General features: G+C 42.8%; 1 protein-coding gene across 1 annotated transcript; it reads left to right on the top strand.

Moving 5' to 3' along the window:
- Positions 1-15887: 15887 nt before the first annotated feature.
- On the top strand, positions 15888-16903 carry LOC145687255 (zinc finger MYM-type protein 1-like). The gene is made up of 2 exons (XM_081760729.1): positions 15888-16341; positions 16572-16903. Exons 1-2 carry the CDS (start codon positions 15888-15890, stop codon positions 16901-16903), a joined length of 786 nt encoding a protein of 261 aa, XP_081616855.1.
- The last annotated feature ends 1161 nt before the right edge of the window (positions 16904-18064 follow it).

Genomic DNA, 18064 nt, shown 5'->3' with positions numbered 1-18064 from the left:
CGTGACTTCCTTTACGCTGATAAGGGCCACCATCCACAGTTTCTCGAATTCGAAAGAAGGCCTCTTGAAAATCGGCTTTATCGCGATTTTAGACAGCCATAACTCTGAAACTATACAGTATTCCCCACAGGTCCATATGAACTTTTTCTCTTATTCTGATGTAAGGAATCATCTCTTACAGTTTGTCGGTATAGTTCATTAACACACTGTGTCGCTCTTAACGTTGTAATCAAGATTTACGTCTCCCAATACTTAAGTTAACGACCTTGGAACTCGGGCGATAAACTTTCCAACGATGTACGAACACACAGAAAGGAGAGCTATTTCGAACTTGAAAAATCTTCCAAGAACGGGGTCGGTCAATAGCAGTGACGTACCAAGAGAGAGGGGGGTTTCAGGGGTCCGAACCCCTCTTTTTTGCTAGCCCAAGGCTAGCTCCCTTGCGATGGTTACGCCCTCTATTCGGGTTGAGAGGTGAAATGATTGGGTCAGAGAAGATATTGGAGCTGGCCTAAGGGATATGTAGGAAGACTGGAACATCATTTTATATATATATATCACTTTATTATATTTCATCTTTTTTTATTATATTATGGAAGTATGGTATCCACTTGGTCATTATGATCTTGTGATCATAATCATTAGGGCTGGGAGAGATGATGATGAGGTGCACTTGACAGGACAAACACAAACAAGTTGTTAAAAACACGAATGCTGGATATCTTCTTGTCCAGGGGCTACTCTGGACAGTGATGAAGACGAGTGAAGCCCTGTTAGTATGATTAGTTTACAGTGCAACATATGTGGGCGAAACTTGATGGGGAAGATGGTCGGAAGAGTAGGCAGAAGCGACAAAATGATCGGGGTGGTCAGGTGGAATTGTTTTTAGATAAAGGGAGAAGAGCAAAGATAGAGGGCAAGTGACGAAATTATATCCCAGATCGTAGTTGCGGTCGAGGTCCATGGTGTCCAGAAGTAAAGGATGTCTTTGCTGAAATCGGGTGGTAATGAATTTGAGCCTTAACTTCTCTATGTGATAAAGTATGGTAGGAAAAGTTATGCGGTCATACAACTCCTGCGTTGGACTCGGGAGCTTGATTCGATAAGCTAAACGGAAAGCATGGCGTTCGAGTACTTTCAATTTGGCATAGAAAAAAGGCAAAGCACTAACCCAGGCTGGGTGGCCTTACGTCAAGATGGGACGTAAAAATACCTTATAGGTATTCAGTACTGTAGTAGGCTGTATCCCCAGGTGGTGCCAATAAGACGTTTAAGGAGATTTAGACTATTGTAGGCCTTGCGAATGATTTCTTTCAAATATGGCCGCGAAGTTAGGTGATGATCGATAGTGAGACCTAGGTAAGTAGCCTGTTTGGCGGTTTGAATTCGTGTGCCACCGACACTGATGTTAAGAAGATTCGGATTTTATTGTACTCGAGAGCGCTTGCGAGGTGGAATAAAGACTATTGCCTGCGTCTTAGTGGAGTTGATGTGAAGTCGCCACTTATTACGACATCGAAGGAAGGAGTCAATCGCTATACTGAGAGAAGAATTAATCTGTTGAATGGTCCGGGCTGTGCAGAGAAAAGCAGTGCCATCGGCATATTGAAAAGTGTGCACATTGAGAGGAAGGGCCGGTATGTCAGCTACAAACAAAAGGTATAGATGGGATGAAAGAGCGGAGCCTTGAGGTACACCAGAGTGAATAAAAATAGGATGAGATAGAGCGCTATTGATGATTACGTAAGAGAGACGGTTAGAAAGAAAATGAAAGATGAAGCGGAGATAAGATAGTGGAAGCCGGAAGCGGTGAAGTTTAAACTTGAGAGCTAAGTGCCAGACTTTATCAAAAGCTTTTTCGAGATCGAAAAGAATGAGACAAGACGGACGTGCAGTATTATAATGATTCGTAATGAGATTTATGAGTCTGAGTAATTGGTCATTGATGCTAAAATTAGGTCGGAAACCAGCCTGATGCACAGGTAACAGATTATGGGTAGTGAGATGAAGATGAAGTCTGATGACAATGATGCGTTCTAGGATTTTACTAAATACGGAGGTTAGTTGAATCGGTCGGTAGGATGCAACAGAAGCTGGAGGTTTGTTAGGATTTTAGAAACATGAGGGTAGAGGAGGTTTTCCAGTCAGGGGAAAAGTGGCCGGTACGGAGAATGAACGTATATATATAAGAAAGAAGGAGAAGAAGACAGTAAGATGCTGCTTTGATGTGGCGGTACGTTATCCGATCCAGACCAGGAGCTGTAATCTTTTTGCTTGTTACAACAGATGAGATGTCAGCAGTAGAGATAGGAGCGGTAAGAGGATTATTACCGGGGAGGATGTGCATTTCACTTGGTTGTAGATATGGTGCTGATAAGTTTAAGATGTCAGTAGGATGCCTCGGGGGAAAGTTTGGTGAAAAGGGTGTGAATGTAGTTTGCATGTGGTCGGCAAAAGCATTGGCTTTTTCTTCGTCTGTATGTAGCGGACAGTCCTTAATTAGCAATGGAAGGCGTCCGGGTAAGTTTGCCTGTTAGCATATTAAAACGCTTCCAGTACTTAGTTGGGTGGGAAGTTTCTGCTAAGGTGTTGCAAGTCTTTACCCATTTAGGGAGTTTATATGCTTTGACATAATTTCGGACTGTGCTCTGGAGCTTGCGACGATGTTGAAGAGCTTCTAGGTTCCCAGTGCGCTGAAACTCACGGAAGAATTCACGAGAACGGTGTATAAGAGGTAAGTAGCTTGGTGGTAAAGGAGGTTGATACCTGGTTATTGCAGTGGTTGATATGTGGCGGTCAGAAGAATGACGGATAGAGCTGGTGATTTCGGAAATACGATTATATAGATCTTCTTCTGTAGTAGGCGGCTCAATATGGGGTAAGTCAGCGGTAATGGTTGAACGATAATCGTCCCAGTTTGCTTGGTCGAAGAGTGGAATACGACGAGATTCTGGTAATTCTCGAGGAGTAGTAGCCTGTGGTTGATCTATGTGAAGCTTGATGGGAAGATGATCACTACCAATGGAATCTAGTACCTCAAGAGTGCACCGTTGTGAAAGGTTGATAGAGGAAATTACTACGTCTGGTGTGGTTTCAGTGATAGGTCTAGTGGGCTTGGGGATGTGAAAAATATGACTCGTGGTATGAGTAGTGATATAGTCAAAGAAACGTTGTTTTTGATTATTCGGACGGCTATGAATGTTGACGTTGGCCATGATGACATAGTATTTAAAGGTATTGGATATATATTGAAAGAATGAATGGGGAATTGGATGTCCAGGGCGTACATAGATGGTGGCTATGGTAAGGTAAGAAGAGCGAAAGTACAGGGTAATAATGAGATACTCTGGCAGATTAGGCAAGGATGGATGATAGTGGCGATGACTGATTGAAGGATAGAAGCTGATGGCCACACCCCCGTTTGCTCGGCGTGCTGCTACCGTAGAGTCGCAACGAAGAAATATATATCGGGGTACTTTGAACGACGTGGATGGGGTAAGATGAGTTTCGTTGATGAGGAAGGATTGGATGGTTTCTTCTAAGAGAAGCTGCTCAAATAGGATATAGTGAGAGGCGAGTGACCACAGGGAGTAATCTACACCCCCCAACACCCCCTAACACCCCTCCAAATTTCTTTACACACACCCCTGGATGGAAAAGGAATACTCCCCCAAATCCAATTGTATCAATCAGTATCATATAGGTTATTTATTACATCAAGTTAAAACAGGTTTAGCGTTTAGGAAAGAAGGCAATATTGTTATTTATTTATTTCACTTCAAAATACGAAACGACCTTGTTCTCATGTACGGCTTCGAGAACCACATGACCTCATTGTTTCGGGGGCTGGTTCGATCGAAACAATTGACAAAACAGACCGCTGATACCTACCTTCCTGGGCTCCGCGGTCGTTTCCGAGAAAAGAGATTGATGGATAGGTGCAGATGACTGAAATTGGCAACGTCTTGAGCGGTCATTCACCTACCTCCTCTTCTATAAGGAAAAATGTGACAATATAGTAATAAGCCTATACCAGATTCAGTTGGTAAGTGCTACTCTGCAACAGGCTCGCAACCAGAAGGGGGCTAGGGAGGGCCTGGCCCTCTCTAAATTTTTCATGTTCCCTCCAGACCTCAATACAAAATACACAATTTACATATTTGTAAGAGAATTTTTAATGACTTGGCCCCTCCTAACATGGACCCCAAAGCTCTGTGGCTGGTTTCGAGCCTGCTCTTCAAGTGGTGTATCAACGGACGGACGTTAGAAGAATGTAGTCAAAACGTTTTTAAAAACGAAGAGATCGATCGAAGTAAGAATTATATACTTTTTAGATTGAGTCTAGTGTTATGCAGGAACGCATTTGGCGCTAGCTTAATTTTTGTAAAGTATATTTTTTTTCACGTAAATTCATTGTGCGAAACAGGGCTTATAGCGAGTCACTTTTTAACTAAAATTTACCTTTTTTTCAAGTTGGTCACTAAAAGATACTTTATTTCAAATTTGTCACTAAAAGTTACTTTTTTGAGAGGTAAAGTGACTTTTTCGTGTGATTCATGTTTTGCATTGGTAGTTTTCTAAGAAAAATATAAAAATAAATGCAAAAAGGCAGAAACTTGTTATTCATTATTCTTCTGAAAGCTTCAGTACTTGCTGCCACATGTGAAACAGTGAGCTTTATTCTTACTTCAGCTTTTATTCATTATAAAGCATAGTGGACGGTTGGTGGATGCTTAAGCTCTCAAGGTGGGGTTGAGAACCCTTCTGTGTCTATTCTTTCTTCTATCATAATAGTCTTTTAGTTTTCTCTCGTAATAGTTAACGCTCCGTTCAACGTTGTGTATGTGTGTTTGTGTGGTTCATCATGTTTGTTTTGTGTTATGCTTCTTGTATGTTCTTCTTAAGAGTAGGTGATGAATTTGAATATTTCACGTTTTTGAGAACTCTTAATGCGAAGTTAAATATAATGTCTGGGATGAAGAAATTCGGAAATAGGCGAGAACTGGTTCCACTTATTCAGAAGCTTTTTACATCTGCTGAGTCTGCTTACCGTAACTACAAAGCATACTTTGAAAACCTAAGAAAGGAGGAAGCTCAAAAAGAAGAAGTAAAGAAGAAACAAAAGAACAAACAAAGAGAGGTGATGGAGAAATTGACAAAGAAGAAAAGGGGCATGATGAGATTTTGGTCATTTTTCGTGTGCTTTGGTCACTTTTCAACTATTTACAAGAGATCAGACCACTATGAGCCCTGGGATTATTAAAATTAGGGTATATTAAAGAAGACAAAACAGAAAGATACAACATATTTGTAAATTGAAAAACTGGATTTCTGGAAAACAACTAAATCAATGAATAATTTTCTTATGAAAGATATTCAGAGCCAATAACGTAGCCAGGAAGGGGCAGGAACGAGGATTAAGAGATCAAATAATATTACAACAATTAACGTTAACAACAGGATTAGAATATTAAAATAATGAAATTGGAACTATGTACATTATTAATTACTAAACGAATGTGATTTCAGCATGGGACGAGGGAATTTATTCCCAATTAATGTTTTGAAAAAAAAAATCTCCCACTAAAACTTGCTGGGATGAATAAATTGAAGTAATAGCAGAATTTTGCAAAATAATTATAATAATTCGTATGTAATCAATTCACATGTAATTACTGGGTAAAATAGTGGAGGTTAATTCCTAATACAGTGAAACCTCTCTTAACGGGCATCTCTCAATAGTGGACATCTTCGTAAGAGGACAAACTTTCCTATTCTTCCATTCCATAAATATGTGTGGTGTGGTGTTATGAGAGACAACCCTTCCTTTTAGGGACACCTCTCATTTACGGATCGGTTCCACGAATGTCCGTTTTGAGAGGTTTCACTGTATTACTTAGTTTAATAATAATAATAAATGCTTAGATGTGTGAACTTAATTTATTGAACCTACCACTACGAAGAGCTGATATTATTATTATTATTATTAGTAGTAGTAGTAGTAGTAGTAGTATTGCAATAGTTACGTAAAAAATATACTGTTTTTTTGTTTGTGTTTGTTTAAAAATTATATCACTACTCTGATAGCACCCCCCCCCCATTTATTTTGAACATCCCCCCAAGTAAAAATTTCTGGCGTACTTACTGAGTGACCGGATATTAACAAATAATAGAGAAATACCCATAATTACGATGCAGCAGAAGGGTTGGAAGTTTCGGGTGATGCATATTCCTCGAGTGGGGTAACATGAAAATATACGTGTGGGCCAGAGTATGTGGCTTGAAATGAACATTTAAAGATGAGGCGAGCAGAGTGGTTGACCACGCCGAAAATGTGTTGGCGAAGAAAAGGATGGATATTTTGCAGAGCGATCGTGAAAAATGAAAGTTGGATAGTAATAGCTTCGTCGGCAGTTGGTGGCCGTAGAGCTTGCTGAGTTGGTGGTAAAACAGGTCTTGACGGAACAGTTAGCTCCGGATTTAGAGGCTCAGCTGTAGGCCGTGCTTTGCAGCGATAACTATAAGTCGGGTGCTGCTCCGGACATGTAGAACATTGAGGGGGTTTAGCTAAGTTAGTGCAAGCCTTGGTGTCGTGGGCACCACTACAGTATCCACATTTGCTAGGTTGTGTGCATTTCGAAGTCGGATGAGAATTGTACGCCTGACAGCGTTCACATCTCAATGGTAGAGGTGGCGGTGATTTGGACGGCTCGACTATATGCTTCTTTTTATAGATGAGAGCGCCATAAGTTAACAGGTCATCAATGGTAGTTTGTGAATTAGTTAAAACTCGTACCATGTACGTGGCTCCATGATCGCTTTTAATGCGAATACACTTAAGTATGGAGTGACCCTCGAGAGTGAGTTCTTTCTGAATCTCGTCGTCTGTGAGGGAAGGATCAAACCCCCTAATAACAACTGACAGAGCCTGTGGTTTTCGTGGTGGTGGCGTCTGTTTAAACTCCTTGGAGTCGAGTCGTTTCATTTGAGCATGCTTGCCAAAAATTTCAAATCTGCATTTGTTACGTACAGTGGTTAAGAATGTTGACTCATAGGATTTGAAGATTATCCCGCTTCGTGTACGAACAATTTGAGCGAAGCGCGGGGTAGGTATTTGATGAGCTGTTGGAAAGCCAGCTTGGTGTTTTCAAATGTCGTATCGAAATTAGTAAGTAAGAATGAATGGAGACGAGGTTTGGAGGAATCTTGTAGAGATGGAAATTCATTACCGTCGTCGAGGTTCATGGACGAAACAGACTGTTCTGATTCACTCACAGTGTGATGACGCTTAGACGGTGGCTGAGTTGAGGAAGCGTTATGTTTATCCGGTGTGCGTGATCGGGATCTACCAGTATTTTTGCCTTGAGAAGCAGATGTATGCCTTAGGTCAGTCCCATGACCCACTGACATGGGGTTCAGAGACGGCCCAGGAGGTTGCTGTGGTAGTCCCGGATGGCCACTTGACGCCATCCAGATGGGCGCAAAAGACTGCGGCGAAGAGGATGAAAGTGACGATGAAATTAGGTTCAAAAGCGTCCTCGATCGAGTGGAACCTTAGAGGAAGCCCACTGTGGCTCTCACTTGAGGCAGCAATACGTCCTCGCGGAGATGTCGGTCAGTGCAAGCACTGGCCCTCCACAAAAAGAAATGAGAAGACGAATATGATGATGGCCACGAGCTCCCACTTGAGTCACCAATACGGACTGCAAAGGGATGTCGATTGTCTGTAACAGTACAATCCTCCCTAAATGAGCAAATATGCCTGTGAGTGCTCGTAGAGCGTTAGCAATCGATCTCAGACCTGTGAATCGATGATCGATTCTGAATTCAGAGCAGAGCAGAGCAGAGCTTTCTTGGCGGTTTTTCTGTTTGCTTTAGGAACCGGGCCGGGGCCCTTGCCTTACATTTGTGTTGTTGATTGTCGTTTGGGTTTGCGTGCGAATTTGTTGTGAGAGGACGCAACTGTCGCGCTCCTCTTTTGCAGTTCCTATGTCAGACTATTGGTTGTGCGCTTTAGGGGTGCGGCATCTTGTAGATTCGTCTTCTTGGGTTTGCCGTTCCTATGGTTGCGATGTGTTGATGTGGCGAGGCTCTGACTGTCCTCCAGAAGTTGACTGATCTGTGATTTCGGTAGTCATGTAGAAATCGGAGTTCGAGGCGAGTGTCTCTCGAGTGGCCTGTAATGGCCCTGGCTACTCTGTTCTGGATGACTTGTAATTGGCTGAGGTGTGTGTTTGCTCCGTGTTGCCATGCAGGGTGGGCGTACAACATGATTGGACGAATGCTCATCTTATAGATGTGGCGTTTGTTTTTCAGGGTGAGCGATGCAGAGAGGAGTAGCGGTAGCAAGGCTTGATGGCGTTGGCTGGCTTTCTTGGCGATGGAATGTATGTGTGTTGCGAAGGTTAGCTTCCTATCCAGTACTATTCCGAGATATAGGGCTTCTTCTCTATTGTGGAGAGGTGTTCCAGCTATGGTGATCCTGACGTGAACCCTTCTTCTGTTTCTCGTGAAGTTTACTACTGAGGTCTTCTGTTCACTGACTTTAATCTTCCACTCTTCAGTCCATCGGTGGAGAAGTTCTGCGTGTCGGCTAAGGTATTGTTGAGCATATCTGATATTCCCATGGCTTGCAAAGATTGCCGTGTCGTCTGCGAATGTTGCTACCGCTGTGTTGGGGGTGGTGGGAATGTCCGCCGTGTACATGGCGTAAAGGGTTGGGGATAGGCAAGATCCTTGGGGGACTCCTGCTAGGATAGTTCTGGGGTGTTAGGTGTCCTGCATGGGCAACACGAAAGGTTCTTCCATGTAGAAAGGATTTAATGATTCTCAATAGGTAGTGTGGAGTGCCCTGGAGCATCATCTTGTGAAAGGGGCCTTCGTGCCACACCTTGTCGAATGATTTTTCTATGTCTAGAAATAGCCCCAAGGTGTGGCCTCCCTCGTTGAATCTGTCACATATCTTCTCTACCACCCGTATCAGCTGCTGATCCGCGCAGTGCCCTTTCCGGAAGCCCAACTGGTAGTCCGGGATGATGTCGTGATCTTAGATGAACTGCTGTAGTCTGCTTTGCAGTACTCTTTCAAACACCTTGCTGGTATGCGAGAGCAGGCTGATAGGGCGGTAGTTGGCCGGGTTTGTTCTTTTCGTTCCTGGTTTGGCCAGCATTATGACTTTTGCTTCTTTCCAGGCTTCTGGGTAGTGTTCGGTTCTCATTATGGCGTTGCACAATTTTCAAAGTAGGACCAGGGCCTTTCTCGAGAGGTGCTTCAGTGCCTGCGGATTCACTCGGTCTAGACCTGGAGCCCGATGTGCATTGATCCTTTTGATGATTGTTTGTAACTCCCTCGGTGTCGTGAGGGCTTCTGGAGGAAGTGGGTCTTCTGTTCGGGTGTGGTGGTAAGATCTGGATACTGCTGCAGAAGTGGTTGCTGAGGTATTGGTAGCGTTGATCTGGAAGGTGGTTTCCAGGGTGTGGGCGAAAAGTTCTGCCTGTTCTTCCGGTTCATGTATTGCTCCTTGTGGAGTTTGAAGTGTGAGTGTTCTGGAGTTAGCTGCTGGTCTGGTGATGTTCTTCACTAATTTCCAGAATTGCCTGCTGGGTGCCTCTAGCTCCTGGAGGTGAAGATTCCAGTTTCTGATTTTTATTCGAAGGAGCTTTTTTCTGACCCTGGAAACTAGATGGTTCCAGAGTGTTTTGTACTGAGAAATTCTGGTATGTTGCCATTGCTTCCGGGCCCAACGTTTCAGGTGGATCAAGGCTGTGGTGCGTCGTTCTTCCGGAGTAGGCTGGTGTGCTGGATGAGTAGTTGTTGAAGTGGTGGATGCTATGGCGAAGGCTGAGTTGATGGCTGCGGTGAGGGACGCAGTGGTGGCCTCTATGTCTTCAGTTGTTTCTATTTTCCGGCGTGGATCTATCATGTCGCTGAGCAAACATCTGTAGTGGTCCCAGTCTGTGGAGCGCAGGGTAGGAAGAGTTTCAGCTGTGAAGTGATAGCTTACCGCTATCGTTTGTGGTACTGGGAGATGGTCCGAGTTGAGCCCCTGGATTACCTGAGGTTCATCTAGAATTGCCAGGTTCGCCGTCAGTAACATATCCAATACATCGGGCATCCCTCCGTTCCGCGGGTAGTGGGTGGGTTTCGTGGGAGCCGTGGGAGTGAAGTCTATGATGGTGAGAGCGTGGTGGAGGATCCTTCCATTTGCGTTTGACACATTGGAGTTCCACGCCGGATGCTTACTGTTGAGGTCTCCCCCTAGTAGAATCCGGTGTCCTAGCTGTCGCAGGGCTTGCAGATCTATTGCGTTGAGGTTGTTGTTGTGAGGCTTGTAGGCTGCTATTATTATTATCGGTCCGTTAGCTGAGTGGAGGTTGATCCCTGTAGCTTCCAGGGATTGTAGAGGTGGTAGAGGGAGAGGGTCGTACGGGATACTGTCTTTGATTAGAATTGCTGTTCCTCCAAGGTGTCGGTCGGGACGGTCGGTACGGATGGTGGAGTAGTTGCGGATTTTTAGGGTAAGGTGTGGTTTGAGGTGGGTTTCAGACAATAGGGCTTTGTCCACTTCTTCTCTGCGGAGAAAGTCCTCCAGGTTGATTTTCTTCTTTTGGATACCTTCACCGTTCCAGTGCAGCACTTTGACTTGTCTGTTGATTCTTCTCTTAGTCGGTGCCATCGTCAAGGATGGACGCTACGACCTCGAACATGACGGTGATTTTGCTCAGTGGGTCTGTTGTGTTTTTCACCTTTCGGAGTCCTGCTCGCAGCTTTTCTAGCATCGAACGGAGATTAAGGCCCGAGAAGAGCTCTCGGATCTCTTTGAATGTGTCTGCCAGCGATGGTTCTGTGCTTTTTTCTTCGATGTCTTCTTCTCTGGGTTGGGAGTTGTCCTTCCTGGTTTCTTCGTTTTGCTTGCTTTTTTGGTTAGAAATTTCTTGTTTTTCTGGTTGGTGTTCTTGTCTTCAGGCGTTACTACACCGGCGTAAGATATCGTGTTGTTTTTTCCGCGACTGGGTTCAGGTTTTGAGGGAGGGTCCGGCTTGGCTGGTGGTTGGGTTGGCTGCTTCCTTTTGGCTTTAGCGGCCTTGAGCGTAGGACAGCCCATGTAGTTGGCGGGATGTTCGCCTCCACAGTTGCAGCATTTGGCCGGAGTGTCCCTCGTTTTCTTCGGACATTCCGTGGAGAGATGATTGTCTTCGCACTTGATGCAGCGAGGGGTCGCCCTGCACGTTTGGGTGGTGCGCCCTACTCGTTGGCATCGGTAGCATTGTAAAATTGATTGTCCTTTGTATGGTTCCACCGCCACTCTGTAGCTCAAGAGATACTTTAGGTCAAATATCTTGTTGTTTGATGGGTCCTTGGGTAGGGTCACAAGGAATAGTGGGAAGAGGGGTCTGTTACCGGAGGGGTCACTGCGTCCCTTCATCTGGACAACATTGGTTGGCGTGAACCCTTGGTCCTTCAGGTCTTGCATTATGTCGGCTGTTGGAGTGTCAAGTGGCATCTTTCGGATGACTACTTTGATTGGTCGCATTTGTTTTGGGAGTTCCGTGGCGAATGACTGTCCTGTCTGGATGCAGAACGCTTCCATCATTTCAAAGTCTCGCCAGGTGGTACAATGGATTTTTATGTATGCTCTTGGTTGGAGTATTTTGAAGGGATCCTTGCAGTTTGCAGTTAGCGTTTTGATGAATGTGTGTCTTTTTTCTACATCGTATATGAAGAGTGGGGGGATCTTTCTGCTTCGGACGGCGTCTTCTGGTGTTTCTTCGTCATCTTGGGGGGTTGTTTGGTCGCCTCCGGTGTTTGGTGGGTCGCTCGAGGTGTTAAGCGCAGAGAGCGAGTTCCTGAATTCGACAAGTGAGGTAATGCTGTTTTCTGGTCGCCTTTTCGCTTTCTTCTTGGGGTGTTGAAACTCCCCTGTACTATAGGTAGGGTCGTATTCTTCGTCGCTGGACCCTGCCATCTCAATTGATTGTTCTTGAATCTGGGAAACTTCAGTGGGGTTGGTAGCGCCGACTTCTATGTCTTTCATGAGATGGGTAGGTGTGTTTTGAGCCGTGACGGCATGGAGTTCCTCCAGGCTCATCGGCACTAATTTGGCCTGACGGGTTGTTCTGCGGCGTTGAACTGTACCTAAGTTACTAAAGCTCATCGCCTTTAATTGTTTAGCAAGGCTCGTTTCCGGTCCTGCGGGTGGTTTCCTGACGGGAACACTTGGTTGTTATGCGGATCACTGCTTCTTGGGGGGCGACTTGAGTATTTTGCTTCATTTCTTGGCTGATGCACTACGATGCACTGTGGGGGTCCGCCACTGTGGTTGTGTTCACTGGTTGTTGTCACTTCCTGGGCCTGGTGGCTCTGAAAAGGGTCAGGCCGTCCACCTGGCACTGTTCGTTTCTGTTAGTATTGAGTTTTGCACTACGAGGATTAAATGTAGGTGTGGTGAATCACTATTGGGTGCACTGTTCTCCTGTTTCGTTTTTGCGTTTTGTCGTGGCACTTGTAAGGGCCGGATGTTCCCCCTTTAAGTAGGGGGAGTTTTGTCTCCGGGGTGGGCTCCCTTTAGTACGAGGTCCTGGCTCTTGTAAGGGCCAAAAAATTTTCGCAATACTTGAGTTTGAGTCTCTGCTAGTGTATGGTCTTTATTAAAGATTTCCCTAGCTACCTCTCAGCTTTGCTTTTGTATCACTGGGGTAATTGTCTTTATTGGGAAATTGGTCCTTATTTCTTATTTTTCACTTTGAGCGGGGCTCTTGCCCGTGCTCCGATGCACGGGATAGTGATGGCTGTCACCGACTGTATAACTTATATAGTACTTGGCAATGAAAAGTCGGTTTACTATTGGCTGCTGAGGTTGTGCGACTCCGACCAATCAGATTGCTGCTTTCTGAACTGGTGTTTCGGCAGCGCATAACTTCGGCGAACAAAACTGTTGTTGACCGTCAATATGGCGCCTTACATGCGTGCGTGCTTTTGTGCTAGCTACGTCTAACTACGTCATGCAGCATGCTCACAGAGACACTAACACTGCACGTTTCACTCACAAACGGGTCCGTATTGGTCACAAATGTTCTTAGGCACTATCACTGTAGTTTATTTGAGTTTTTGGAATGGTTTTTTAATAAAGAAATACTTTATTTCCACTGCAAACACTAAAAAGATGGAGAGCACAAACACATGCGTTCTTCGCTGCTTGTATCACATCTGAGTACTACCTTTTTTTTGCTAGCCGAAGGCTAGCTCCCTTGCGAGGGTTACGCCCTCTACCCGGTGTGAGTGGTGAAAGTATTGGGGTGGTAAGGAGATTGGAGCTGGTCTATGGGATGTAGGAGAACTGGAACATCATTTATTTAAGCAGCACTTTATTATATTTCAACTTTATTTCATTTTATTATAGTATCCATTGGACATTATGATCTTGTGATCATAATCATTGGGTCACGAAGAGATGATGATGAAGTGCACTTGACAGGACAAACACAAACAAGTTGTTAAAAACACGAATGCTGGATATCTTCTTGTCCAGGGGCTACTCTGGACAGTGATGAAGACGAGTGAAGCCCTGTTAGTATGATTAGTTTACAGTGCAACATATGTGGGCAAAACGTGGTGAAAAAGATGGTCGGAAGAGTAGGCAGAAGCGACAAAATGATCGGGGTGGTCAGGTGGAATTGTTTTTAGATAAAGGGAGAAGAGCAAAGATAGAGGGCAAGTGACGAAATTATATCCCAGATCGTAGTTGCGGTCGAGGTCCATGGTGTCCAGAAGTAAAGGATGTCTTTGCTGAAATCGGGTGGTAATGAATTTGAGCCTTAACTTTCCTATATGATGAAGTATGGTAGGAAAAGTTATGCGGTCATACAACTCCTGCGTTGGACTCGGGAGCTTGATTCGATAAGCTAAACGGAAAGCATGGCGTTCGAGTACTTTCAATTTGGCATAGAAAAAAGGCAAAGCACTAACCCAGGCTGGGTGGCCTTACGTCAAGATGGGACGTAAAAATACCTTATAGGTATTCAGGACTGTAGTAGGCTGTAATCCCCAGGTGGTGCCAATAAGTCGTTTAAGGAGATTTAGACGATTATAGGCCTTGCGAATGATTTCTTTCAAATGTGGCCGCCAAGTTAGATGATGATCAATAGTGAGACCTAGGTAAGTAACCTGTTTGGCGGTTTGAATTCGTGTGCCATCGACACTGATGTTAAGAAGATTCGGATTTTTTTGTATTCGAGAGCGCTTGCGAGGTGGAATAAAGACTATTGCCTGCGTCTTAGTGGAGTTGATGTGAAGTCGCCACTTATTACACCATCGAAGGAAGGAGTCAATCGCTATGCTGAGACAAGAATTAATCTGTTGAATGGTCCGGGCTGTGCAGAGAAAAGCAGTGTCATCGGCATATTGAAAAGTGTGCACATTGAGAGGAAGGGCCGGTATGTCAGCTACAAACAAAAGGTGTAGAAGGGGTGAAAGAGCGGAGCCTTGAGGTACACCAGAGTGAATAAAAATAGGATGAGATAGAGAGCTATTGACGGTTACGTAAGAGAGACGGTTAGAAAGAAAATGAAAGATGAAGCGGAGATAAGATAGTGGAAGCCGGAAGCGGTGAAGTTTAAACATGAGAGCTAGGTGCCAGACTTTATCAAAAGCTTTTTCGAGATCGAAAAGAATGAGACAAGACGGACGTGCAGTATTATAATGGTTCGTAATGAGATTTATGAGTCTGAGTAATTGGTCATTGATGCTAACTGAGTACTACCGAAATATTTAATGTTTTGTTTAAGTGATACAATTTATTTGATAATGAGAGCTTATGTTGAAACGACTGTTCTAATTGAAATAGTTCATTATATAATGTATAGTTAAAATAATTACACAAGGAAAGTTATTATGTTTTTTCTATCCCAAATACATATTTTCCCTTACCAGTTGTCTTTATAAGAATAATAATTTTAAAAAAACATTGGCTGTGGTGGAGTAAGTACGAGAGATAGAATTTCTAACCCTCCCAATATAACAGCTGGGATACACCACTATTCTGAGGGTGGCACGGTGACACTAACTGCTATTCATATTCTTGATTTTGGTCTTTTTTATGTCTCCCTCCCTCGCATCTACGATGAAAAATGTGTACTGGAGCGAGATGACTCAGAGAGAACAAAAATTGGCGAACACCCTTCTTCCTGCACAAGTGTCATTGTTCTGAAACGGGCTTTGACCTACGCGTTGACCTACTTTCGGCTTCCAGCAGAGAATTCCACCAGTCAACAACTCCCGAAACTCTTAACAATCAAATCTTTGTAAATTCCGAAAGAGGCGCGGAACTGTTCAGATTTTACTTCGTCTTTTCAGTTTTCATTTTCATTCAACAGTTGGATCTTGTGTGAGTGTGTTGTCGTGTGTTGGGTGCGAAAATTTGTGATTCCGTTAATTTACATCTAATATTGTGTGAGTTGTTTTAATGTTCCTGTTTGCGATTTGAGTGGAGGAGAAATAAAACGTAACGCAAAAGTAAACGAGTTTTTTTAAGCCGGTAAGTAAAATATTAAAAGTAGGTAGTTTTACGGATGTTTCTCCTGCTACGGCTACTTGCGACAATGAAACAGAATAGACACATGTTGAATCACACAATACGGTACGTTTACATTCAGAAAATGTAGTTTCTCAAACTGAAAATTTGCTGTTGAATTTTGCGTAACAAGATGAAAATAACATTGGATGCATAGCTCAAAACACGCGTAGCATGTGTTTATAAGAGCACAGAAAGATTGAAATATTGTGCCACGAATATCGGCCTTCACCTTCATTCGCATTTCCTGTTCGGACTTTTGGAAAACGAAATTTAAAATTTCAGGTTTGACAGATGGAACTGGCTTACTTACTCCAAAATGTTAGTTGGTTCTTTCTGTAGATACTGTGTTTTGTTTTGTAGTGAGTTCGTTGGAAAAGGCTCTAATCAAATTTCGGGTTCCTTAGTAAGTGTTCCATTTGTAAGATGGAAAAATGCTATAGAAAGGTTTACTGAACATGAACAGAGCGACTATCACAAAAAATGTACAGTTTTCGCTGATTACTTCTTGTCTGTGATACGGGGTAAGGAAGATGATATTGCTAAGAAAGTCGACTCTCAACGCCGAATAGAAGCAGAAGAAAATAGAGCTGCTCTGCTTCCTATAATTAAAAACATCATATTGTGTGGACAATACGAAATACCGCTTAGAGGCAATAAGGACAGTGGGGTTTTTAGTTTAGAGAAACCAGCTGAAAAGGATGGGAAGTTCAGGGGCATACTGCGTTTGCTTGCATCCAGTGACGAAACTTTGAAAGCTCACTTAACAAATGGTAAAAAAAGCTTCTTATATAAGCCCTCGAATTCAAAATGAAGTCAGAAATTTGTGCTAATTTCATTCTGAGAAAAATTGTTTCTGAAGTTAATGATTCAGGTGCATTTAGCATTCTAGCTGACGAGACATTCTATGTTTCTGGTACCGAGCAATTTTATCTATGCGTGCGATATGTTAATTCGCAGAACATATTGAGGAAAGATTTTCTTTCTTTTGTTCCTGTTTTAGACTTTACTGGAGCAGGGCTATATGAAAGTCTTATCTCAAAATGTTCACAGTTAGGCCTTGATATGTCCAAATTGATTGGTCAGGGTTGCGACGGAGCTGCTTCTATGGCAGGAAAGTTCAAAGGTGTGCAGGCAAAAATTAAAGAAATCTACCCTAAGGCTGTTTATGTGCATTGCGCTAATCATCGCTTGAACCTAGCTCTATCATCATCGTTTTCAGTTCCTTATGAGCGAAATGCACTGTCAACTGTTCAAGATATTTGTAATTTCTTTCGCAATCATCCATATGTATCGCATGTTTTAAAGGAAAATATAAAAAGAGTATCTTCCTGAGAGCAAAAGATCCAGATTGTTAGCTCTATGTGAAACAAGATTTGTGGAGAGACATGATGCTATTCTCATCTTTGTAGAACTTTTAACCCCGATTGTTGCTAGTCTTCAGACCTTAACAGAGAGCGACAAAGGCAGTAGTTAGTTTCCCTTTCGTCACTATAAGAAGAAGGCGGACGTTTAATTAAACTGATATCACGCTGTATTACGGGCTTCTAACGCTGCGGTGTTGCCAAAGTAGGCCCTAAAAGGGTTGAAATTCCCTATATTTTGCGTATTTATAGTGTAAATCAGGCAATATTGTAAAATATAATTTAATTAAGTATTGATATCAAACTCTAATTAATTTTATAGCAAACTCCTATCAAATTTGATTACCCTTTAATCAAGCACCTATTAATTTATCTAATCTAAGATGATTTCCTAAAATTAATATAAGCGCGTATGACGATACACGTGCCGTTGTTACCTTATAATTTTGTTTAATTGTAATTGTATCAAATTTAATTGACCCTTTAATCAAACTCCTATTAAATTTGATTACACCTTTAATCAAACACCTATTAATTTATTCAATCACAGATGATTTCCTAGAATTAATGTAATCGCGTCTGATCATACACGTGAGTCATTACCTTATAGTGGTGTTTAATTACGAACGGGTTTAACGTATTATTGAATTAAGCTAATTAACTTATTGAATTAATGAACTTATAATACTTAGCTTACCTGTGTGTTGGAAACCGAAGCGTGAGGAAAACCAGCACCGACAACACCCGAACTTATCCGAACAGCATTTCGATCCCGGGGTTTTTCTTTTTTTAAGGGCCGATTAACATCGACCTTAGTCCCCGATCCTTCAATTATTTCTAAAGCGAACTTGATTTCCTCCGAACAACTTACAATTATTTATTGTTACAATAATATTTTCATATATTATAATTATTTAAGAATAAATAGTTGATTTAAATATTATTTATGCACGTGGAATAATAAATACTAGAAATTACACAATTACAGTATAAAAGTATTTGACAGGAATTCTTTTACGGTACAATGTTGACATCTGTTGTAAACTATAAACTTTTTGCTCCTTTTTGTTAAAAGAAACCAAAGGCAAGCCGGCTATGCACCTTCCTTTGCGTATTGATACCTCCGAAGATA

The sequence above is a fragment of the Thermobia domestica genome, chromosome 6 (genome assembly GCF_964235325.1).
Source record: "Thermobia domestica chromosome 6, izTheDome1.hap1.1, whole genome shotgun sequence".
NCBI classification, from domain to species: Eukaryota; Metazoa; Arthropoda; class Insecta; order Zygentoma; family Lepismatidae; genus Thermobia; species Thermobia domestica.
The sequence above is the reverse complement of the archived record's forward strand: the minus strand, read 5'-3'. Positions and strand labels throughout refer to the sequence as shown.